General features: G+C 35.9%; 5 protein-coding genes across 5 annotated transcripts; 3 read left to right on the top strand and 2 right to left on the bottom strand.

Annotated features, from left to right (window-relative positions):
- Nucleotides 1-66: 66 nt before the first annotated feature.
- On the top strand, nucleotides 67-1,174 carry GCK72_011376 (uncharacterized protein; the record flags this gene model as incomplete). The annotated part of the gene is made up of 3 exons (XM_003099578.2): nucleotides 67-188; nucleotides 234-1,010; nucleotides 1,057-1,174. 3 exons carry the CDS (start codon nucleotides 67-69, stop codon nucleotides 1,172-1,174), a joined length of 1,017 nt encoding a protein of 338 aa, XP_003099626.2.
- Nucleotides 1,175-1,474: 300 nt separating this feature from the next.
- On the bottom strand, nucleotides 1,475-3,064 carry GCK72_011375 (uncharacterized protein; the record flags this gene model as incomplete). Its single annotated transcript, XM_053728409.1, has 4 exons — nucleotides 1,475-1,624; nucleotides 2,043-2,112; nucleotides 2,160-2,933; nucleotides 2,979-3,064. 4 exons carry the CDS (start codon nucleotides 3,062-3,064, stop codon nucleotides 1,475-1,477), a joined length of 1,080 nt encoding a protein of 359 aa, XP_053587986.1.
- A 12,660-nt stretch (nucleotides 3,065-15,724) lies between these two features.
- On the top strand, nucleotides 15,725-20,749 carry GCK72_011374 (uncharacterized protein; the record flags this gene model as incomplete). Its single annotated transcript, XM_053728408.1, has 6 exons — nucleotides 15,725-15,781; nucleotides 15,827-15,892; nucleotides 16,836-16,957; nucleotides 18,227-18,313; nucleotides 19,450-19,627; nucleotides 20,618-20,749. The coding sequence occupies 6 exons, from the start codon at nucleotides 15,725-15,727 to the stop codon at nucleotides 20,747-20,749; spliced, it is 642 nt and encodes a 213-aa protein (XP_053587985.1).
- A 623-nt stretch (nucleotides 20,750-21,372) lies between these two features.
- Nucleotides 21,373-23,735, bottom strand: GCK72_011373 (uncharacterized protein; the record flags this gene model as incomplete). The annotated part of the gene is made up of 2 exons (XM_003099632.2): nucleotides 21,373-22,053; nucleotides 23,415-23,735. The coding sequence occupies 2 exons, from the start codon at nucleotides 23,733-23,735 to the stop codon at nucleotides 21,373-21,375; spliced, it is 1,002 nt and encodes a 333-aa protein (XP_003099680.2).
- Nucleotides 21,844-23,755, top strand: GCK72_011372 (uncharacterized protein; the record flags this gene model as incomplete). Its single annotated transcript, XM_053728407.1, has 2 exons — nucleotides 21,844-21,967; nucleotides 23,517-23,755. The coding sequence occupies 2 exons, from the start codon at nucleotides 21,844-21,846 to the stop codon at nucleotides 23,753-23,755; spliced, it is 363 nt and encodes a 120-aa protein (XP_053587984.1).
- Nucleotides 23,756-24,171: the final 416 nt, after the last annotated feature.

Genomic DNA, 24,171 nt, shown 5'->3' with positions numbered 1-24,171 from the left:
CATTCTACTCCTAAGATCTTTATTAAGGAATAATAAGACCGTTTAGTGTTTGCACACAACTGGTCCATGTTATATTTATTGATTCTCTCCTATCCATTTCTCTTTAAAACATCCCAACTGTTCAAATTACTCCATCTTCCAACTGTGGCTCTTCGAAATGTGATCCAGCTTCTGAATCCCATTGAATTGTAAGTTTTTCACTAAGACTCAAAAAATATTAATGACATTTCCAGATTCGAGTTATCCCAATGCTCCCGAAGAGCCCTCTCCATCATCCCGCTATCCGGTAGCAAAAAGTTTAAGCTTTGTATGAATCAATTTTCTAGCTCCATCCATATCAATGGCTACTCTTTTCGTATTTATAAAAATAGCTCCCAATCTGAATATTCTCTGCATGGAAACCGTACTTTTATGGAGTCAACAGCGAAGATTTCCCACCATTCAGAGCGAGAGCTCTGGAGTTTTTGGGAAGATCAACTTGTCGGATTGAAAGCAGTTCTCTTCCACCTCTCAAAAGTTTTCAATTGTCATATTGAATGTGGAAGGTTCACAGATACAATTCCTGCAGCATTCTACATGTCGATTATTGATTTCATCAGTACCCGTCAGTCTGACATCAAAAAACTCCATGTCAATGGGCAAAACCTCACTGATAAGAACATGACTGAGATATTTGATAAATTGAGAGTCACTGATCGTCTAGTTATCGGACATAAATTTTCTGTACCTCCATCAATTCCATTGAACCACTCGAAATCCATCGATATTTGGAACTCATGCTGGATCACAACTGAACACTTGAATTCAATGAGGAATAGTACTGTAATTCAGTTAGATTGTTCTAAATTAACAGATCATGATATGACATCATTCTTGAACGACTGGAAATCTGGAAAATTTCCAAATCTTCAATATTTATTCATCCAAAGCAGATTTCTGAGCAAAACCTTCACCGCATTCGGACTTCCGTCACTTCAAGATACTGTAAATCCACGATTTCATATAAAAACGTAAGAGAGTCGAGAGTTTTAATAGAAGTATTTCCAATGTTTTCAGCATTCTCGGTTTACCTAGAACTACTTATGGAGCTATTGATGTTCAAAGAGATGATGGAGTTGTTGCAAAAGTTAGTTTCAATGAGAAAGATGGAGATTTGCGTATTCTGGTGTTGTAATAATATTTTTTTCTATTTTCATGTTTCTTCGTTAAGTTTTAAATAAAATTTACTGTTTGCAGTTGCTTAAGAATTATGATTCCGAAAAATACAGAAGTTTGACGAATAGATTTTGACTCAAAAAATGCCAAAAAAAAATACGGTAGCGAAATGGTATACTATAAATTAGAATACAAAAAACAACTAATAATAGACAAAGTGAGTTTAATAGTTTAATCGTGGTCCGTTAGTCCTATCATGATCCTTATTCGTTGTTTTTTTAAACCACCGTCTTGTCCGTATTGTTGGCAATAGAAACATCTATTCGAAGGGCAATTGAGATTTGGTGCTTGGGTGAACAGTAGACATCTTCAACATCTTGGAAGTGGAGAGCTTCGCGACATTTCGCAACTGCGACACTTCGCAACTGCGACGTTCCACAACTACACCGCATTTGCATATTTGGGTCACCTGAAAATGTTGAGTGTACCAAAGGGTCTGGGAACATATTTGAAAACAATTAGATATAAGAATAAGATATTTGACCCGTTTTCTGAAAAGCTAGGTTAAACGATTGCTAGTTCTATGGTTGCGAAACGAACAGTAACGAAATGTCGCAGTTGCGACTTGTCGCGGAGCGCTTTTGAATGACGACGTTTTTCCGTTCTTCCATATTTATATGATTGCCACATTTATCGTTGATCTGTGCTACAACTTTTGAATACAATTTAGTTGTAGTTTCTGTATTTTTTGGAATCATAATTCTTAAGTAACCAGTAAATTTTATTTAAAAGTTAACCAAGAAACATGAAAATAGGAACAAGAAACGGAAACAAAATTATTACAACAATAGAATTTGCAAATCTCCATCTTGATTGTCAAAACAAACTTTTGCAACAACTCCATCGTCTCTCTGAAAATCGATAGCTCCATAAGTAACTCTTGGCGAACCAAGGATCCTGAAAACATTGGAATTATTTCAAGTACAGTTCATGAATATTCTTACGTTCTTGCATAGAATTGTGGATTTACAGTATCCTGAAGTGACGGTAGCCCGAATGCGGTGAAGTTTCTACTCAGAAAATTGCTTTTGATGGATAAATATTGAAGATCTGGAAACTGTCCTGATCTCCAATCGTTTAACAACGATGTCATATCACGATCAGTTAATGTAGATCGATCTAGGTGAATTACTATACAGTTTTTCATTGATTTCAAGTGTTCAAAAGTTATCCAAAATGAGTTCAACATATAAATGGATTTTGAGTTGAACGGAATCGATGGAGGCATAGAAAATTGATGACACAGATCTAGACGATCAGTGACTCTCAGCTTATTAAATATCTCAGTCACGTTCTCATCAGTCAGATCATCTCCCCAAACAGTGAGTTCTTTGATTTTGGATTGCCGGCTACTGATAAAATCGATAATCGATAGGAAGATCTCTGCAGGAATTGTATGGGAAAATCTTGCATATTCAATAGTGCATTTGAATACGTTTGAGAGATGGAAGAAAACAGTCTTCCATCCGACATAACCATTATCCCAGAAACTGACGAGCTCGTGCTCTGACTCATGACAAATCTTTACAGTAGATTCCATAAAAGTACGAGTTCCATGCAGAGGATATTCCAATTGGGAGCGATTGTTATAAATACGAAACACGTGGTCATTGACACTGATACAGTGGAAAGATTCGTTCATGTGCAGCTTGAAATGCTTGCTACCAGATAGTGGTATGATGGAGAGGGCTCTTTGGGAGCATTGGGATAGCTCGAACCTGGAATCGCCTTTAATATTTTTTGAGTCTTAGTGAACAACTTACAACTCAATTGGATTTAGAAATTGTAGAACATTTCGAAGAGTCAGATTATGAAGACGGAGTAGTTTGAACGGTTGCTGTTGGGCCATCGCAAAGGAATATGAAAGGACAAAATCAATGAGTAGAATGAGGGGTCAAGTGTACACAGGGTAAAGAGGGTTCCTTGAGAAACATCCTAGGAGGAGATGGTCTCTGGGAATACAGACATGCCATTTGTTAAAATAGCCTAATCGTGGTATCGTCCTGTGTACAGTCGGCACTGGGTAACAGCGATGAACCTCAAATTCAACCTCGTAAATCGACACCGAGAGAGACGCGTTGCGTGCGCGTCGCGGCTCCCTTCAAGTGATAAGCCGCGAAGCTCGTTTTTTCGTCAAAAAAGTTTAATTTTCTTCATATTTGGTCGTTTTAAACTAGATTTTCGTACATTCTCTTTGTTTTTTGCTCGAAAAAATATTATAGAATCGAAAAAATCTATTTTCAGTCAACAAATGCAGCGAAAAATGGACAAAATCAGCCAACAAGTCAAGGAGAACATTTCAGGTTATTTTTTCCACGTATAACTTCCGTTTAGTCAGTTTTCCCGTAGTTTCATGAATAACACTTTCAGATATCTTCTTCTACGCCTCGTCTTTCCACTGAAATTGTGAATTTTCGGCGCAGCTTCACTTCAACCAAACTTCTTCAAATTCTAATGTAAATTATTAACTATTTTTCTAATTTTGCTCTGTTTTTTTTTCCTTTTCTAATAAAAAACTGTTGTTGCTCGAAAGTTTTTTGCTGTAAACGTCACCAATTGTGAGTATTCTCTTAGTTTTCCTTGTCTGAAATCTTTATTAAATGTTCTGTCTTTGTCGCATTTTTTTTAGAGTCTATAGACAAAATTAGGCTTCTGAAACAGGAAAATGTAATTCTAGTTGATTTTGACTTTTTTCTTCAAAACAAACACTTTTCTATTATGTTTTCAGTGGAAAAAGCTGATTTCTCATCGCGCCCAGCGCCGTCCGCCGCGTCGCGGCTTATTCCGTTCGAGGCGACGCGGCTCTGGTATCAACGGAGCGCGTTTTCACGAGGTTCATCGCTGTTACCCAGTGAGTCGGTGGTCTCCCTATTCTTCTCATTGATCTTCACCTTCCACTTTCTCGTCACATTGTACCAAAGGCTCAAATTACTCCGTCTACTTAACCTGGTTTTTCAGTACAACCATAGTTCTCATATGGTAGTTCCAGGCATATTCGCCTTGTCATGATTATATTCATTTGATCCGGCAAAATCTCCTGGATCCAAAACTTTAGTTCTCATTCAGATTGGAGCAAACCTGTGAGGATTACTGTAGTTTTAGTCAGAAGGTTAGATTTTCTCAGGAATTTTTCCCTCATTTCCAATTTTCAATGTATGACCACACCTTTTTTTCCTTTTTTCCCTTTTTCATTACCTCTCCTCATTTCTCGTTTCCGCCCTTTTTGTTATCAATTGGACGGTTTCCTTATCACAAAACACTTTTTTATTTTCTTCTCCTTGAGATTTTCTAGTCTTGACAATTCGGGGCAAAAAATGAATGGAATTCTTCTTTTTTTTTATTAGTTTATTAACTTTTTGAAACTAAAAATTGTTTTTGTTGAATTTTTCAGATACCTGTAACTTTGCCAGTTTTAAAGATTTTCCGATGTATTTTGGCCCAAAATGTGCAGAAAGTTTTCAATATTTTGGGTAAAATAATTTGAATTAGCTTGCTACTGAATTATCGGAAATACAAGTGTCTATAGCCATAATTACTGCTGAGAACTGAAAAACTAAGGTTCCCCTAATTTTTGTTTAGTTCTAAATTCTGCCCATATTAAGCCTAAAATCACCTTCTTATGATGAAAATCAAGAAAGTTCGAGATTTTCGAAACTATTCAAAACTTTTTGAAAATTAAAAAATCTATCGTAACCTGACCAGGTTTAATCGAAAATTTATAAAAATTGTATTTTCGGAATCAGCTCACCGAGTACTTTCAGAAAAGTATAATTATGCCTAGGTTTGCTTCAATTCGAGTCCCACCACGAAAACTACAGTACCCCCAAATCCTGGCTACGGTAGTTTTCGTGGTGGGACCCAACCTTGACCGAATAGGGGCATGATTATACATTTGTGAAAGCTCTCACCGAGGTGAATCTGAAAATCTAAATTTCATGGAGTTTGAGCAAAAATTGACTGAATTATGGTAACTCTAAACTTTCAGGTTATTCGAAATTGTTCGAAAATCTGTAACTTTGCTGATTTTCATCGGTTTTCCATGAATTTTAGCTCAAAAAGTGCAGAATTTCACAATGTTATCGGAAAAAGTGGATTTGACTCTTTTCGAAAAGGCATGACTACAGTAGTCCGGAGTAAAAGGCGGTTATTTTTCGAACTTTTTTCGAATCAAACGAATCTGAATCAGAAATCTCCCTCTAAATCAATTCTATCAATCTGTCCAAGTGGAAACTTTAGATGATCGATGGTATTCTATTTCCTCTAGTAACACAGCAAGTATTGAATCGGAGAGAGAAATGTATATCCGTTTAGTTTCTGTAGTCGCCCCCGGCGCCGATCAGGCGAGAGAGAGAGAGAGAAAAATTGACCACTGAAGTGTCCTCCGCCTAGAAAGATGTTACATTTTACAATGTAAAGTACGCCCGTCTTCTATTTCCCCCTTTTTCTTTTTATTCTCGAGAATCTTCTCTCCGATTTACGATATCCGATTTTTCTTCCTAGTGACCAATCATTCATAGAGGTTTTGAACTTTTGGTTCCAATAATGTTTCTATTTAAAAAAAAAGAGCGTTCTCTGATATTGTTGAGCAAAAAATTTCGAAAAGATTTTCCGAAAATTTTCCTCAATTTTAAGCTTTAAACCAAGAAAATCTGTCGAAAACCCAAAGTTACTGATCGAAAATTTTCGAACATTCAAAAATTTCCTAAATCTACCGTAACCCAGCCAGTTTCGCTCTGAGACCCAAAATTTTTCTATATTCAAAATCAACGTGTTTTCAGCTTTCAGAAAAGTATAATCATGCCTATATTCTGAAAATTTCGAATTTTGGTGTCAGAGACGAGTTACTGTAGCTTTCGTGGTGAGACCCAAATTTTTCCTAAACTGAGTCATGATTATACTCAATAGAACCGTCTTGACAAGCTTAACTCAAATGTATCAATTTTGTAAAAATTGAGCAAAAACTGACAAAGTTACAGTAGTTTTTGTAAAAAAAACAGAAAAATTTTTGAATTTCGAAATGTTTCGAAAATCTGTAACTTTGCTGATTTTCATCGGTTTTTTATAAATTTTATCTCAAAATATGGAGAATTTTATAATCTAATCCGGAAAAACAGATTTGACTCTTTTCGAACAGTTATGACTACAGTAATCCCGACTTAAAGGCGCAAAGGGGTGGTCGAAAATGAAATCTATCAGAACATGGTCATGATTATACTCATTTGAAAGGTTTTGACGAGCAGAATTCGAAAATTCAAAATTTATAGGAATTGGTTGAAAACTAACCAAGTTACTGTACTTCTGAAGAATCTGAATTTTCGAAAAGTTTCGAAAATCTGTAACTTGGTCAATTTTGAATAGAATTCTATGGATTTAGGCTTAAAATGTGCCAAATTTGTTGTATTTTCCAGGAAAAATGATTTTTTTAAAACTTTGCTGGATTTTGTCACTTTTACACAAATTTTAGCTCAAAATGTGCAGAATTTCACAATCTTATTAGAAAAAGTAGATTGGACTATTTTCGAACAGTTATGACTACAGTAATCCCGACTTAAAGGCGCAAGGGGGTGGTCAAAAATTTTCATTTTCAGTGAAAACTCATTTTTTCGGTGGCTTTTCGTTACACACATACATAAACATTTTTATACATATGTACTCATGTCCCATACATTCCAATGACCCCCTTCCTCTCGACTTCTCCTTTTTCTATTCTCTAACTGTCTGCGTCTCTCTCACTCTATCTCTCCAATTTTTTTCTTCTTTTCTTCGAGAAGAAGAGTACATTTCTCATTCTTCTCCATTCGTCCGTCTTTTTTCCCCCAACTTTTCACACATGTCAGTCACTTGGAAGGAGGATGAAATGACAACCATCTGTGCAGCTGCACACATTTTTTTTTAGAAAAAGAGAAATAAAAATTCTTTGCTTTTCCTTATAGCAGCTCATAAAATCTTAATAGTGTATCGCTTTGTTCCGACATTTTTCACATTTTGACCAAAATTTTTATGGCCAGTGTCCGTATAGCTATTCGGCACCCCCTAGCGCCTTTGAGTCGGGATTACTGTAGTCATAACTGTTCGAAAAGGGTCAAATCGACATTTTTCTTGATAAGATTGTGAAATTCTGCACTTTTTGAGTCAAATTTTGTGTAAAATTGACAAAATCCAACAAATTTACAGATTTTCGAAAAATTTTGAAATTAAAAAAAAAATCCATGCTCCTTTAAGTCGGGATTACTGTAGTCATAACTGTTCGAAAAAAAGTCTAATTTATTTTTCTTGTCCAGATTGTTAAATCCTGCATGAAGAAAAAAATGGAAAGAGAGAGAGTGGGAGAGACGCAGACAGTTAGAGAATAGAAAAAAGGAGAAGCCGAGAGGACGGGGGTCATTGGAATGTATGGGACATGAGTACATATGTATAAAAATATTTATGTATGTGTGTAACGAAAAGCCACCGAATAAATGAGTTTTCACTAAAAATGAACATTTTTGACCACCCCTTTGCGCCTTTAAGTCGAGATTACTGTAGTCATAACTGTTCGAAACGTGTCAAATCTGTTTTTTTTCCGATAAGATTGTGAAATTCTCCATATTTTGAGCTAAAATTCATGAAAAACCAGCAAAGCTACAGATTTTCGAAATTTTTCGTTACAACTTTCATTTTTTTGATTTTCTAAGTACCATAAATCAGTCAGTTTTCTGCCAAACTTTATGAAACATAGATTTTTGGAATCAGCTTGTCGAGACGCTTCAAATGACTATAATCATGCCTACGATCGCTTTAGTTCGAGTCCCACCACGAAAACTACAGTATCCCAGAGCCTGACTACGGTAGTTTTCGTGGCGGGACCCTACCAGGGCATGATTATAATTTTGTGAAAGCTCTCACTGAGGTGAATCTGAAAATTTTAATTTCATGGAGTTCGAGAGAAAACTGACTGAATTAGGGGAACTGGAAAATTCAAAAAACTTTCGAAAATTTTCGAAAATCTGTAACTTTGCTGATTTTCATCGGTTTTTTATAAATTTTATCTCAAAGTATGGAGAATTTCACAATCTTATCGGAAAAAATAAATTTGACTTTTTTCGAAAAGGCTTGGCTACAGTAATCCCGACAGCGCATGGGGTGGTCGAAAACGAAATCTATCAGACCATGGTCATGATTATACTCATTTAAAAGGTCTAGACGAGCCAAATTCGAAAATTCGAATTTTTTTCGGAAGTGGTCAAAAATAAACAGAGTTACGGTACTTATTAAGAATCTGAATTTTCTAAAAGTTTCAAAAATCTGTAACTTGGTCAATTTTGAATAGAATTCTATGGGTTTAGGCTTAAAATGTGCCAAATTTGATGTATTTTCCAGGAAAAAATTTTATTTTTCGAATTTTTTTTTTGTCAAACCAAACCTAGACACATATAATTTCCTGTCACACATGCGATGGGCGGCACAAAAAATAAAATAAAAGAGAGGAGCGGGGACGGATTATTATTAGATTACCACTATTCTAGACGATTTTCATGTTTTTTTTTCCAATTTTTTAATATATTTTGTGTCTAGTCCCCCTTTTCCATATTCTATAAAAGTACTATGTTCCATATACATTTATTTGATTTTCTGTCCTTTTTCATAATAAAATGATGAAATGCGCCGCATATCGCATCAAAATGTTGACTCATATGCGAACGAATTTCATCATTCCATTCAATTCGTCTATTTGTATGCTATCTCTGCGTCTCTCTATGAGTCATTTTGTACCAGACTGATAATAGTAAGAATTCGAAAAATTCGAGAAATGAAACTGTAAAAATAGTGGTTTTTGACCGAAAATTTTGTGTATTTGGCCCAAAATTGCTCTTTTTCAGGCGAAAAATGGAGATTCCCGAATTTGGCTGAAAAAGGGCAATTTTAGACCAAAAAAACAAAATTTTTGTCCGAAATCATTGTTTTTACTGTTTTAAGGCTGAAATTTCGAAAAATTCGAGAAATAAAAATGTAAATGCGCTCTATTGATAAATTTCGTTTTTGTCAGTGTAAAGTTGCTACACTGACACAAAATTTGGTCACTGTAAGTTGGCTAAATGAGGATTTTGATTCAAAAACCGCGAATTTCAGCCCTAAAACTGTAGAAATAGCGATTATGGCCCAAAATTGCACTTTTTCAGTGGGAAAATTGAGATTTTCTATGATTTTCAGCCAAATTCGGAAATCTCATTTTTCGACTGAAAAGGTGCAATTTTGGGCCATAATCGCTATTTTTACAGTTTTAGGGCTGAAATTCGCGGTTTTTGAATCAAAATCCTCATTTAGCCAACTTACAGTGACCAAATTTTGTGTCAGTGTAGCAACTTTACACTGACAAAAACGAAATTTATCAATAGAGCGCATTTACATTTTTATGGGATTTCTTTAATTTTTACTATTATCAGTCCCTTATTTTGTCCTTAACGACTAGAAATTTATCAACTTTTTTTCAAATTTGAAATTTTACAACGAAATATTTCTGGAATTTCAAGTTTTTCACTCGAAAATGAGGATTTTGAGTCAAAAACTGCGAATTTCAGCCTAAAAACTATAAAAATAATGATTTTTGACTGAAAATTTTGTGGTTTTGGTCTAAAATTGCCCTTTTTCAGCCGAATTCGGGAATCTCCATTTTTCGACTGAAAAAGTGAAATTTTGGGCCAAATACACAAAATTTTCGGTCAAAAATCACTATTTTTACAGTTTTATCGCTAAAAATTGCAGTTTTCGGATCAAAATCCCCATTTTTCCCGGCTTAGCCAACTAACAGTGACCAAATTTTTTGTCAGTGTAGATACTTTACACTGACAATTTTAAAATGGTTGATTTTTTTTTTCAATTTTTCCCAATTTCTTCGCCCATATTTCCTATTTTTCTGTTGCCAAAACTGATCTATGTGACCCTATGACACATTTTTGTTTATAATTGGCACCGATTCCCTTCTCCCTATTTCTGAGCCTCCCCCCATCTCTTCTCCGTTTTTCTTTGAATTGTGATGGTCGGAGAGATGGGGAGGGATGGCTGCAGTGAAAATAAACAAACATTTCGGATTACGCGATCCTCCTCTCTCTTTCTCCTTTTTCCCTCTATGTGTATATACACTTTCTGTCCCTTTTTCACAGAAGAAAAAGATGAATTTATGTGTCTTTTGTAGTGCTTTTGTGCTTTTTTTTTGAACGAATTTTTAATTTTAAGTTCTTACAACTGCGCTCCACCGAAATCCAGTTGAAAAATGTCTCTTTTTCTCTGAGTCTTTCGATTTCGCACACAATTTAATTCAGTTTCGGTAGAGCGCGGTTGTAAGAAGCGTGCCAAGAGGTCCTCCCCGGAAACACTACGAAAAACTACAAGAATCCAAAAAATCTCTTCATGAGTAAATGTGCTGGCTCTATTGGCAAAGAACGGTCCCAACCGCAAAGAACGGTCCCAAAAAATAAAAGAACGGTCCCAAAGAATTACATGGTCCCAACCGCAAAGAACGGTCCCAAAATTTTGGGTGACACAAGTTTCCGAATTGAATGGTCCCAACCGCAAAGAATGGTCCTTCAAAATTGATACGAAAAACGTTTCACCATTCTCTTAGGCTTAGGTTTCTTAGAAATTGGTGAAAAAATTGACAAAACCTATTATTAATCGTATTTGTCAATTTTTTCCCAATTTCTAAGAAACCTAAGCCTAAGAGAATGGTGAAACGTTTTTCGTATCAATTTTGAGGGACCATTCTTTACGGTTGGGACCATTCAATTCGGAAACTTGTGTCACCCAAAATTTTGGGACCGTCCTTTGCGGTTGGGACCATTCTTTGCGGTTGGGATCATTTAATTCGGAAATTTGGGTCACCCAAAATTTTGGGACCATTCTTTGCGGTTGGGACCGTTCTTTGCGGTTGGGACCGTTCTTTGCGGTTGGGACCGTTCTTTGCCAATAGAGCCAATGTGCTCTATTGATAAATTTCGTTTTTGTCAGTTTAAAGTTGCTTTCCTCGTGAATTTGAAGATTTTTTGGGATTCTCGTAGTTTTTCTCTTTCAGATTTCCGAATTCTGGTATTTTTCTCAAATTTTGGTTTCTTACTCGGATTTTGGAGTCTTTTTCAATCTTATCTCTCCCATATTCTATCTTTCAAAAGATGGCTTTAATTGACAGTTCTTGGCTGAAAATCCTTAAAAATTGACGATTTTCAGCCAAAAAAGCTGAAAAGTGGTTAGAAAATGACATTTTTTGGATGAAAATTGTCAGATTATAACGATTTTCAGCCGTAAAATTTCTTTTAAAAAAAAGGGATTTTATGCGAATTTTTCATATTCCCCAAAATGTGTCAGTAGAGCGAAGTTACCCAGCCTAGCCAACTTACAGTGACCAAATTTCTGTCTAAGTAGAAATTTTACACTGACAGTGAAATTTTTTCATTTTTTTTCAAAAAATTTTCAGATTCTCCTTCTTTTTCTTCCCCAAATTTTGATCTTTTCCATATTTTGATTTTTTCTTTTTCTTTCCCGGATTTTTCTAATTTCTGCTTTTTCCGTATTTTTCCTCTTTTTTAAATTCTCATTTTCCAGATTCCACCCTTCCTCGACTTTCGGCTGCTTCCCAGATTCCGTGATTTTATCGATTTTTCTTCTAATTTTTTCATTCGAATTAAATTATTTCCAGTTTTTCCTATTTTTAGTCTTTCCATGTTTCACCACCCAAAACGACCAAAAAAAGGCGACAAAAAACAAGATCGACCCGTTTTTTTTCTATCGAAATTCTTGACTGTTTGTTGTCTCTGCGTCTCTCCACACTCTCACTCTCTATCATGTTCTCTTTTTCTCTAACCGTCTCTTCAGGTATGTACTCTCTCGTCGATTCATTCTCTATGACGAGACACCACCCGAATGACACGTCACTTCTCTTTCTTCTTTTCTCATCGTTTTCTCCCGTATTTTGTATCGTTTTAGCCGTTTTTTCAGCCAATTTTTGTGAGGAAAAATTTGATTTTCAGCGAAAATTCGAAAATTTCGAATAATTTAGATAAAATCGGCAAAAAACCAGCAAAACTAGACTAACTGTTAGTCTATGAACTTTTAAGCTCATTACAGTATGTCTAAAACTACAGTAACCTTCTCATTTTTAGGTTAAAATCGTGAAAATCCAGACAAGAACCTCAATGCACCTTTAAACTACCTACAGTACCCACTTAACAAAAATCCGATTTTTTTGGAAAAAATCGTAAAAATCCGTGGTTTTTCAGCTACAGTACCCATCTAGTTACAGTAGTTATCAAGATCCGATTTTTTCAGATAAAATCGTGAAAATCCGTGGTTTTTCAGCTACAGCACCTCATTATCTCCAGTTATTGTGAAAAATTCCGATTTTTTTTGGATAAAATCGTGAAAATCCGGACAAAAATCTGTCAAACTCATCTCTAAAGGACTTTTATGCGCCTTTAAACTACCTACACTACCCATCTAGTTACAGTAGAGATCAAATTCCGATTTTTTGGGATAAAATCGGGAAAATCCGTGGTTTTCAGCTACAGTACCCCCTAATCTACGGTAATTGTAAAAAATTCCGATTTTTTTTGGACAAAATCGTGAAAATCCGAGGTCTGTAACCTCCCAAAAGTAGCATTTTCAAAAACTCCTAGCTGTTGAAAAATTCAAAATTTTTCTGCGTCTTTTCCCAAAACAAATTCCTTCTGGCCTCCTTTCTTATTCTTCTCCCAAAAAAGGGAACTTTGTTCTTCTTCTCCAGAATAGTAGAATTCGGAATAGAATGAATAAAAAAGGTCACCTTGGCATTGCATAGAAACCAATTATAGGTATTCGGGGCGAATGGGGACACCCAACTTTTTTTTGATAATTACTATTAATATATCATAAAGTTGGGGATTACAGTAGCTTAAGAATACGGTCTGCGCATTTAAACTTTTTGGGTTACTGTGCGGTCTGAAATTATCTATGCGCCTTTAAAATCTCATATTTTCTAGCTAAAATCTTCAGGTTTTTACAAGATTTCGACGGCAAAAAGTAGGTTTTATAAGCGAAAAATGTCAAAATTTTGAATTTTCGCTAGTAAAACCTAGAAAAATCAAGTTTTTGCGAGTAAGAATTGCGGAAATAGGAATGTAGTAAATTTCAGCATAAAAATGTGAATTTTACATGTTTTTCGTGTTGAAAATTGACGGAAAAACGCGATTTTAATGCCCAAAAATTCGAAATTCCGATTTCATGTCGAAAATCGTTGATTTTTGTCAAAAATTAGTAAAAAGTGTGAAAATTTCAGTTTTCCCGTCAAAAACTCACTTTTCTGGCGCATAAGTGCATTTTTAAATTAAAAATTAGGCGGGCTGTTGTAGGTCAAAAACGTCGTTTTCCGTCGAATAAAAAGGCAAAAAGTGGTGAAAATGCACTTTTTCCTGAAAATTGAGATTTTTATCACTTGAAAAACTCCACTTTTCTCTAATTTTCGCACAAAAAGCGCTCGAAAACTCAAAAAAATCAGCTGAAAATCAAGTTTTCTTCGCTAAAAATTAGTTTTTCGGTTTCAACCTATAATTTCCTCTGAAAGCACCCCCCTTTTCTGTAAATACAGCCCGAAAAACCACAAATTTCAGCAGTTTTCACATAAAAATGCATCAAAATTACGATTACAAAAAAAAATTCCAAAAATTTACCTTCCGGATCATAAAACTCATGTCCGTCTCGATTTTTTCCAGTCAAAAAGCACCAAAATGTCACAAATTTGAGTTTCAGCCAATTCCAGACACTTCGCACCACATGTAGCACTTTATCCATAGTTAGGTATAGTGGCGATTTTCAGAATTTCAGAAAACATTGCGAAATAGTTCCAGAGGTGTCCAATAGCAACTAATGCTATTAAAAAAGAGTGATTTTCAGCGTTATCGGGGGTGCCAAACGCTCAAAAACCACCAAAAAAAGCGGAAAAGCAAGTGCGCTCTATCGAACTAGCAACTAAAAACAAACATTTCCGTCTCTTCTCCGCCGGTATTATTATGCATAATTGGTAAAGGGTGGAGACTCCAAAACAGTCAAAACTGTCTGCGTCTCCACCACTTCACATACTCTCTCTCACTTTTCTCTTTTCCCTCCGTGTGAATAGACATTTCCCCCCCGCCCGCTCGCCACCCCCCTTCTATAGCATTAGTTGCTATTGGACACCTCCGGATTTAGTGTGTTTTCTCGAGAAAAACTATTTCGCAATATTTTGCTGAAAATCTATCTGAAAATCGCCTATCACTATACCTAACTATGGATAAATTGCTACATGTGGTGCGAAGTGTTTGGAATTGGCTGAAACTCAAATTTGTGACATTTTGGTGCTTTTTGACTGGAAGAAAACGAGACGAACATGAGTTTTATGATCCGGAAGGTAAATTTTTGGAATTTTGTCATTTTCATGAATTTTTATGTGAAAAACTGCTGAAATTGCTGGTTTTTCGGGCTGTAATTACAGAAAAAGGGTTGAAACCGAACAAAACTCATTTTTAGCGAAGAAAACTTGATTTTCAGCTGATTTTATTTGATTTTTTCGGGTTTTTGAGCATTTTTAATGCAAAAATCGCAGTTTTTCAAGCCGTTCATGTTAAAATTGAGATTTTTGTCAATTTTTACGAAAAAAAGTGGATTTTCACCATTTTTTGCCCTTTTTACGACGAAAAACGACGTTTTTGATCTACAACAGCCCCGCCTTATTTTTAATAAAAATATGCACTTATGCGCGCGAAAAGTGAGTTTTTGACGGAAAAACTCCAATTTTCGCATTTTTTGACTAATTTTTGGCAAAAATCGATGATTTTCGAATTGAAATCGCAAAATCGACATTAAAATCGCGTTTTCTGTCAATTTTCAACACGAAAATTCACATTTTTATGCTGAAATTCACTAAAATAGCGAAAAATCATATTTCCGCAATTTTAACTTGTGAAAACTAGATTTTTCCTGGGTTTTACTTGCAAAATTCAAATTTTGGCATTTTCTGCTTATGAAACTTATTTTTTGCCCTCAAAATCGTGTAAAAACCCGCAATTTTCAGCTGGAAAATGTAGAAAATTTTGAAAAAATTCAAAATAAAAAATCCCAAACTTGCTCGTCAAATCCGGTGTATGCAGACTGCACAACTTTTTTATCCGCCGGGTTACTGTAGTTTTCCATTTTTCAGCCGATTTTCAGCGGCAAAACCGGTCATTGTTGATGTCTGAGCGCTTATCAAAACGTGATTTTTGTGGGGAAAAAGTGGTGACTCATTGAAAATTGAAAATTCGATAACATTTTGTATAAATTTCACTGAAATTTACATAAAAATCACTTAAAATTCGTCTTTTTTTTCAATTTTTTTTTGAATTACTCATTTCCTCTTATTTTTCACTGATTTTAGGTCAAAATAACGCTGAAAATCACGTTTTTCATGCTATTTCTCGCGAAAAATCGACTTTTACACCTTTTTTCCCAGTTTTTTCGCGAAAATCCAAAATTTCTGAAATTTTCAGCGATGGCGTCGAAAAAAGCGAGCGGTACACTGCCACCACAACAACAAGTCGTGCATAAAGTGAGTGAAATTCGCTGAAAATTTCAAAAATCAATCGGTTTTCAGGTGATTATGGTCGGAACCGGAGGTGTCGGAAAATCGGCTCTCACGCTGCAATTTATGTATGATGAGGTGAGAAAATGAAGAGGAAATGAGAAAGAGAATGTTAAAAAATGGAATATTTGTGAACATTTATTTAAAAAATCCGAAAAAAATTGCGAAAAAAGTTGCAAAAAAAAAATTTTTTTTCCAATTTCCCGGTAAAATTCGGCATTTTTGACAGATTTTTATGTCAAAAACGCTGAAAATCGACTCATATTTGCTGATTTTCGAGTCTTTAGTCAAAATTCGAAAAAATTCCAAAAAAAATTTTTAATTAATTTTTAAACAATTTTCAGGTAAAGTTTGTCATTTTAAGTGTATTTTAGACCAAAAATGCATTTTTCGAGCATTTTTTGTGTGAAAAATCCGAAAAAACGTCGAAAAAACACCCAGAATTTTAGTCATAAAAAAAATTTTTTGCCGAAAAAATGGAATTTTTTGCTCAAAATCTCTCAAAAAATCGATTAAAAAACATTGAAAACAAGTTTAAGCATTTTTCAGACTTTTCCGCTTTAAATACAGTGAAAATCAGCGGAAAAGTGCGAAAACGAATTTTTTCGAAATTTTTTGGCTCAAAAAACGTTCAAAATTGGCTCAAAATGGTCTAGAATTACATTTTCTAGCAAAACGAGTGATTTTTGACTGGAAAACTCAGATTTTCGGGCATTTTACCTGAAAAATACACATTTTTTCGACGTTTTTGGCTCTAAAAACTGTCAAAATTGGCTCAAAATGGTCCAAAATTAAATTTTCACCTGAAATTTTCGATTTTCCGCTGTTTTCGCCAGTTTTTTAGCCGAAAAAAACCCGGATTTTTGCCGTTTTCAGTCTAAAAATGCATTTTTTCGACTTTTTGGTTCTAAAAACTGTCAAAATTGGCTGAAAACGGTCCGAAATTCCATTTTCCAGCAAAATTCCCGGATTTTTGCTCATTTTTTCCCTCAAAACTCTCTAAACCGCCCATTTTTTGCAGTTTGTCGAGGAATACGAGCCGACGAAAGCAGATTCGTATCGAAAAAAAGTGGTTTTGGATGGAGAAGAATGTTCGATTGATATTCTCGATACGGCTGGACAAGAAGACTATTCGGCTATTCGGTATGCAGAAAAATATTGGAAAAAACCGCGAAAATTGATGAAAAATGACTCAAAATTCGAATTTTTGAGTGAAAATTGTGATTTTTAGAGATTTTCAGGTAGAAAATACGAATTTAGAGTGATTTCAAGTCGAAAAATCACGAAAATCGGAGAAAAATGACTCAAAATTCGAGTTTTTCCAGTGAAAATAATGATTTTTAGAGATTTTCAGGTAGAAAATACGAATTTAGAAGGATTTTAAGTCAAAAATCCGCGAAAATCGATGAAAAATGACTCAAAATTCGAATTTTCTGAGTGAAAATGATGATTTTTAGAGATTTTCAGGTAGAAAATACAAATTTTGAGTGATTTTAAGTCAAAAATCCGCGAAAATCGATGAAAAATGACTCAAAATTCGAATTTTTCCAGTCAAAATAATGATTTTTAGAGATTTTCAGGTAGAAAATACGAATTTAGAAGGATTTTAAGCCAAAAAATCACGAAAATCGGAGAAAAAAAGCGCAAATTTCGAATTTTTTGAGCCAAAATAATGAATTTTGATGGATTTTCGCGAGAAATGAAGTTGAGTCTGCTTTCTTCAATTTTAACCGATTTTGAGAGATTTTCAGGTAGAAAATACGAAATTTGAGTGATTTTAAGCCGAAAATGGCCCGAAAATTGAGTTTTTCGAGTCAAAATGATGATTCTGGGTCAATTTGAGCCAATTTTTAAGGTTTTGAAGCGATTTTTGCTGAAACTTTGTCATTTTCAGCCTATTTTCCAACTTTACTCATCAAAAATCAGATTTCTAAGCCGCTCCACATCATTTTCAGCCGAAATCTTTCAGAAATCCGTCATTTTCAGCTCAAATCCACGATTTATCGTGTCTAGGCTGAAAATGAGCGGATTGGACGGATTTCAGCCCGTTTTCATGCGATTTTTCGCATTTTTTGATGGGTTTTGTCTCAAAATTTGTCATTTTTATTATTTTCCGACAGAAAACATTGATTTATCAATTTTGAATCTATCTCCTAGCTGAAGTCGCTCTCAGCTAAAATAGACCAAAAATAGATTTTTTGAGCCAATTTTCATAGAATTTCAGCTATTTTTCAACATTTTAGTGTTGGAAACGTGATTTTTTGATGGATTTTAGACCGAAATCATCGAATTTCCCAGTTTTAAGTCGATTTTTCTCGAATTTTGGCCCAAAATTTGTCATTTTCAGCCGATTTTCATCTAATTTTTGCTGAAAATCTACTGAAATCCATCATTTTCTCCCTGTATTTCCAGTGACAACTACTACCGAAGTGGCGAGGGATTCATCTGTGTCTTCTCAATTCTCGATATGGAGTCGTTCGAGGCGACCAACGAGTTCCGGTAAGTTTGTTGTAGTGGACATCTGGATGCACAGATTAACATTTTTGAGCTTTTTGAGCCGATTTTTCATGCAAAATTGGCACTTTTCGACGGTAAAAAGCCAATTTTCGAACTAAAAATGCGATTTTTTCATAAATTTTCGCATAAAAATGTTGTTTTTGGTTGATTTTCACTTAAATTCTTACCAAAAATGAGCTCCGATGAAAGGTGGACATCCGGATGTACAGATGCACAGAGAGACATTTTTAACTGGAAATTGGCACTTTTGAGTGATAAAAATCACATTTTCAGTCTATATTTGAGCAAAAAGTGCGGTTTTTCTACTATTTTCACCCGAAAAAACGCATTTTTCACTCAAAAGTGCAATTTTTGACTGGAAAATCACATTTTCAGTCAATTTTTGAGCTAAAAATGCGATTTTTCCGTGATTTTCATCGATTTTTCCTTCATTTTCATGCATTTTGACCTATTTCAACCATTTTTCGTCCAATTTCAGCCTGATGATGAAACGCGCCAAAGGTGCGCCAGACACTAAACTTGCGACTATTTTTGCTCTTTTGAGTCGATTTCAGGCATTTTTGGTATATAAAATTGCATTTTTAGTTGATTTTTTACTTAAAAAGACAATTTTTGAGCTAAAATTACGATTTTTTCACGATTTTCATCTGAAAACAGCGTTTCAATCGATTTTTCATTTAAAAATGTCATTTTCAAGCCAAAAATTCGATTTTTTCGCAATTTTTGAACTGAAAAATCGTGTTTTTCGCAGATTTTTCATTCAAAATTGGTACTTTTTGAGGGGAATAATCTCTTTTTCCGTCGTTTTTCAAGTTAAAACGCGATTTTTCAAATAAAAAATGTCATTTCCTATAAAAAAAATCCTAAAACGCGGTTTTTCGTTTAAAAATTGTGGAAAAGCCGCATTTTTAGCTTGAAAATAGGCTAAAAATGCGATTTTTCCACGATTTTGAGCCGAAAAAACCATGATTTTAATCGATTTTTTCTCAAAAAATGGCATTTTCGATCTGAAAACTCATATTTTCAGTCAATTTCTGAGCTAAAAATGTGATTTTTCCACCATTTTCATCGATTTTTTTCTCAATTTTCACCCAAAAACTCTCAATTTTTCATTGCAGTGAACAAATCCTCCGCGTCAAGAATTCCGACAATTCGGTGCCAATCGTCTTAGTCGGAAATAAGGGAGATATGCGTGAACAACGTGTCGTCCCAGCTGAATTGTGTCGACAACGTGCCGAGCAATGGGGAGTTCACTACATTGAGACATCTGCAAAGAGACGAGAGAATGTTGATAAGGTACTGAAAATTTCAGAGAAAATAGCAGAATTTTCACAAAAAATAGGGAAAAATAGGCCAAAAAAATTGATTAGAAACGAGTAAAATGCCGTTTTTTGACCAAAAAAAAAGCGAAAAATCGGTCGAAAACTGGCTAAAAATAACGAATAATTGATCGAAAATCGGACTTTCAGCAATTTTCGACCGATTTGAGCTGAAAATTTCGAGAAAATAGCGAAAAATGGCTAAAAATTGGTCAAATACCAGATTTTACACATAGAATCGTTAAAAATTGAGTTTTTGACTGAAAATTTCAGAAAAATCGGTAAAATTTTGATTTTAGTCCAAAAATAGCGTCTAAGGTGCGCCAGATAGGCCTTAATTGGCAGAAATCGGAGAGAAAAACGCGTCAAAAGTACGCCAGTAATCTAGAAACCCCTCCAAAATGGAGGTTTGCGCACTAGGGAACGCGTCAGAGGCGCGCCAGACAGTCGATTTTGCTCGAAAAACGCGTCGAACGCGCGCCAGAATGTCAAAAACCACCAGCATGAAGATTTGAGAAGAAGAAACGCGTCAAAGGCACGCCAGACGCTGATAATTTAGAAAACGCGCCAAAGACGCGCCTGACAGTCAAAAAATGTCGAGAAAATTGTAGAATTTTGACTGGCGCGCGTTCGACGCGTTTTTAGAGCAAAATCGACTGTCTGGCGTGCCTCTGACGCGTTCCCTAGTGCGCAAACCTCCATTTTCGATGGGTTTCTTGATTTCTGGCGTACCTTTGACGCGTTTTTCTCCGATTTCTGCCAATTAAGGCCTATCTGGCGCACCTTAGCCGCTATTTTTGGACTAAACTCAAAATTTGACCGATTTTTCGTTATTTCTTGTCAAAAAACGCGATTTTACTCGTTTTTAATCAATTTTTGACCTATTTTTTCAGATTTTTGGTCAAAATTCTGCAATTTTCTGGAATTTTCGCCTGAAAAATCGCATTTTCAGTCATTTTTTTTTCAGGTATTCTACGATTTGATGCGTGAGATGAAGCGTCGAAAGGGCGGCGCCGCCACCCAAATCGGAATCGACGCCACCGCGAATTCGGGACGCAAAAAGCGATCGGGAATCAAGAAGCATTGCACTATTCTCTAAATTTTCATCGAATTTTATCCAATTTTTTTCGAATTTTTCATCTATTTTCACCCCAAAAACCGTCGCCGTCTAACTTATATCCCGATTATTCACTAAAAAAAGAAGAAAATTTGAATTTTTGAAAAGAATATTCAAAAATTCTTTACTAATTTCTGTGCAATTTGCTTTTTTTTTCTTCTAATTTGCGAAATTTTTTCCCCCAATTATCGATTTTTTGTTTCTATCTGCCATCCCGGGTATCCATCGCCTACATGAAGAAATTTCCTCTGAAATTCAATTTTTTACAATTTTCAGCTAAAATTCTGCGTTTTTCAAGTCAAAATAAGCAGATTTTCGAGTTTTTAGTCTAAATTTTCGACAGATTTCAGTTTTTCCGAGAAATCCGACTTTTTTTTTCACTTTTTGGCTGAAATTCATATTATACCATTGGGATTTACATGACGCGAAATTGAATTTTAGGAGGAATTTCAGAAATAAACAACAGAGAATATTTTGGAATATAAAATAAATTAAAGTATTTTTGAGAGGACAAGAGAGTGGTGGAGAGATAAAAATAGGGGGGAGAGAAATGTTATTATCACACACAAAATTAAACATTATTTAGAATCCAAATCAATCGATAATCACCATCCAGGCGCCTTCTGTCCCCACGCTCCATAGTAGTCGCCTCCGACACCAGCCGTCGTCGCCGATGCTTTCGGTGGCGCCGGCGCTCCACCACTCTGCTGACGGAACAACGCGTACAAATCCTCGTATCGATCGTGTTCTCGTTGAAGTTCCCGGCGGAGTGAATCCACTTCTTTCGATAGTTCGGCGTTCCGTTTCTCCAGTTCCATGAGCCGATCGTCTGGCGCGTAGCGGCCGCGTTTTATCGGATCCGAGTCGTAGTCGTCGTAAGGGCGGCGTCTTCCTCCGGCTCCGGCTCCCATGGCTCCGCCTCCTCCACCGTAACCCATCGGTGGGAATCTACCGACACCTCCACCACCTCCGGATCCTCCGCCGCCTCCTCCTCCAATCGGTCCCGACGGTCCGCCAAACTCGTTGGACGGTGGAAGCCCTCTGCCACGTCGATCCCTTTCCAAATCCACATTCACATGCCAATAACGGCATCGATTGACTCCGCGAGCGCATCGTCCCGTTTGAAACTCTTTGCATATCGGAATGCCGCCGATTGTGTCGCCGTGACCGACGGCGGCGATGGCACGCGCCAGGATAAGCGTCAGTTCGCGCGTGTTCTTGTATCGCTCCACTTCGTCGCGTGGCGCGTGCACGAATCGACAGTTGTCGCGCTGGCACCCTCGATTCTATAATTAGCGATAATTAGTAATTAGGCGATGAGTATAATCACAGAGGGGGATAGAGGGAGAGAGCAGCCGCTGAGCAGCTTAGAGACAAAGCGTGGGAATATTGGGGAGCGGATGAGTAAAATTGGAGAGATTTGAGCGGATTTTTTGAGGGTTTTGGGTAAAAAATCGATAAAAATCATGGTTTTTTGGGAGAAAATTCTGGAAAAATCGCATTTTTGGACTGAAAATCAACTGAAAATGCAATTTTTCTTATGAAAAATCGGCTTGTCCAAATGTCCGGAACTCAGTTTTAGGTCAGAAATAGGTGAAAATCGACTAAAAATACGCTTTTTTAAGGGTTTTGGTGAAAAAAATCGACCGAAAACGCGTCAAAGGCACGCCAGTTATCTCATTTTCGTGTTTTTGGTGAGAATTTTGTCAATTTGACTCGAAAATGGCTGAAAACGCGCCAGAGAGAACGAATTTGAGATTTTTCGAACAAAATCCATCAAAACCGAGTCAAAGGCGCACCAGTTAGAATTGAAAAAGCTGAAACAGTGAGATTTTCCTTGAATTTTGGCGAAAATCTGAGCATTTTGAGGGAAAAATGATGATTTTCTCGAAAATTATGACTGGATATCGGAAAATAAAACAGAAAATATAGTTTTTAAGCAAATTTTTAGTACTTTTTCGTCTGAAAAACTGAAAATTTGGTGATTTTTCGGCAAGAACTCGGAAAAATGTCCTCTAAATCATCTGAAACTGACTTTTTGAGGAAATTTCAAGCTTTTTCATCATAAATCTCACTTTTCGGTGAATTTTCAGTTAGAAACCGCATTTTTCCAGGAATTTCAACTGGATAATCTCAATTTTTCGACTTAAATCAGCACAATTCTGAAGTTTTCGGCTCTGAACGGACAAAATTATCGGATTTTTCACAAAATTAAGGGAAAATGTTGAAAAAACTTCGTTTTTCACACAAATAATCTCCCGGAGCTCAAATTTTCCAATTTTCAACTGAAAATCACAAAAACTGAGTCAGTTTCAGCACCAGGATCAAAATCGGCTGAAAACGATCGAATCTGTCCGAATCGTGGAGAAAATCTGTGATTTTTAAATCAAAAACCGCTATTTTCGACTGAAAATCACGAAAAAATGAGCTGAAAATGTGATTTTTAGCACAAAAACCAAACTTTCCGAAAGGATTTCACTGCAATTTCAGCCATTTTCAGTCGATTTTCAACTAATTTCTCGCTATTTTTGTGCAAAAAACGCAATTTTAGTCGGTTTTCTGGGTATTTTCACTCAAATCTCCCCAATTTCTTCTCATTTTCAGCCTAAAAATCAGTAGCATAACCCATCATTCAATCCCTACGCACCTGATAGTCAATGCAGAAATTGTAATCGTGATCGCTGGCCGGCGGCGCCTCGGACGGATGATAAAATTTACAGCGCGAACCGCGATTGCAAATGTTTTTCAGAAAATCACGGCACACATCGTCGCGCTGTGGCTGTTGCTGCGACTGTGGTTTATGTGAATGAGAATCTTGATTCTGCGAATTCTGATGATTCTGCTGATGATGTGACTGTGGTGGTTGTGGTTGTGGTGGTACTGGCGCATTGTTGTTTTGCGAGTGCATTTCTTGATTTTGAGGCGCGGGGTCCAACGGCTTCTGATCCCCGTTCTCGTGGTCGGCCATCTGAAAAATGGAGTTTTTGAAAGGAAAAATGGGGGTTTTAGACGGAAAATAGGATTTCTAGCGAAAATATAAAGTTTAGATCGGAAAAAAATGGAGTTTTTAGCGGAGAAATGGAGGTTTTCAACAGAAAATGGAGGTTTTTAACGAAAAATGGAGCTTTCAGCGGGAAAATCGGGTTTGTAGAGGAAAAATGAGGTTTTTAGTGCAATTATGACGGTTTTTAGTGGAAAATCACGTCGGAAAAGCAGAATTTGAGATTCTAGGGTGTGAAAACCATTTACAGATCGAAATTTTTGAAAAACTAGCGGAAAATGCCTCAATCTAGCTACAAAGTTTCAAAACGTTGAAAACACCCGAAAACCAGGAATTCCGATCGAAAAATTGTTAGAAAACCGGGTTTTTGAAGTAAAATCTTACTTTTCACTCAAAAAACTCA

This window comes from Caenorhabditis remanei, chromosome III (assembly GCF_010183535.1).
Source record: "Caenorhabditis remanei strain PX506 chromosome III, whole genome shotgun sequence".
NCBI lineage: Eukaryota > Metazoa > Nematoda > Chromadorea > Rhabditida > Rhabditidae > Caenorhabditis > Caenorhabditis remanei.
This window is presented reverse-complemented; position numbering and strand designations above follow the sequence as displayed.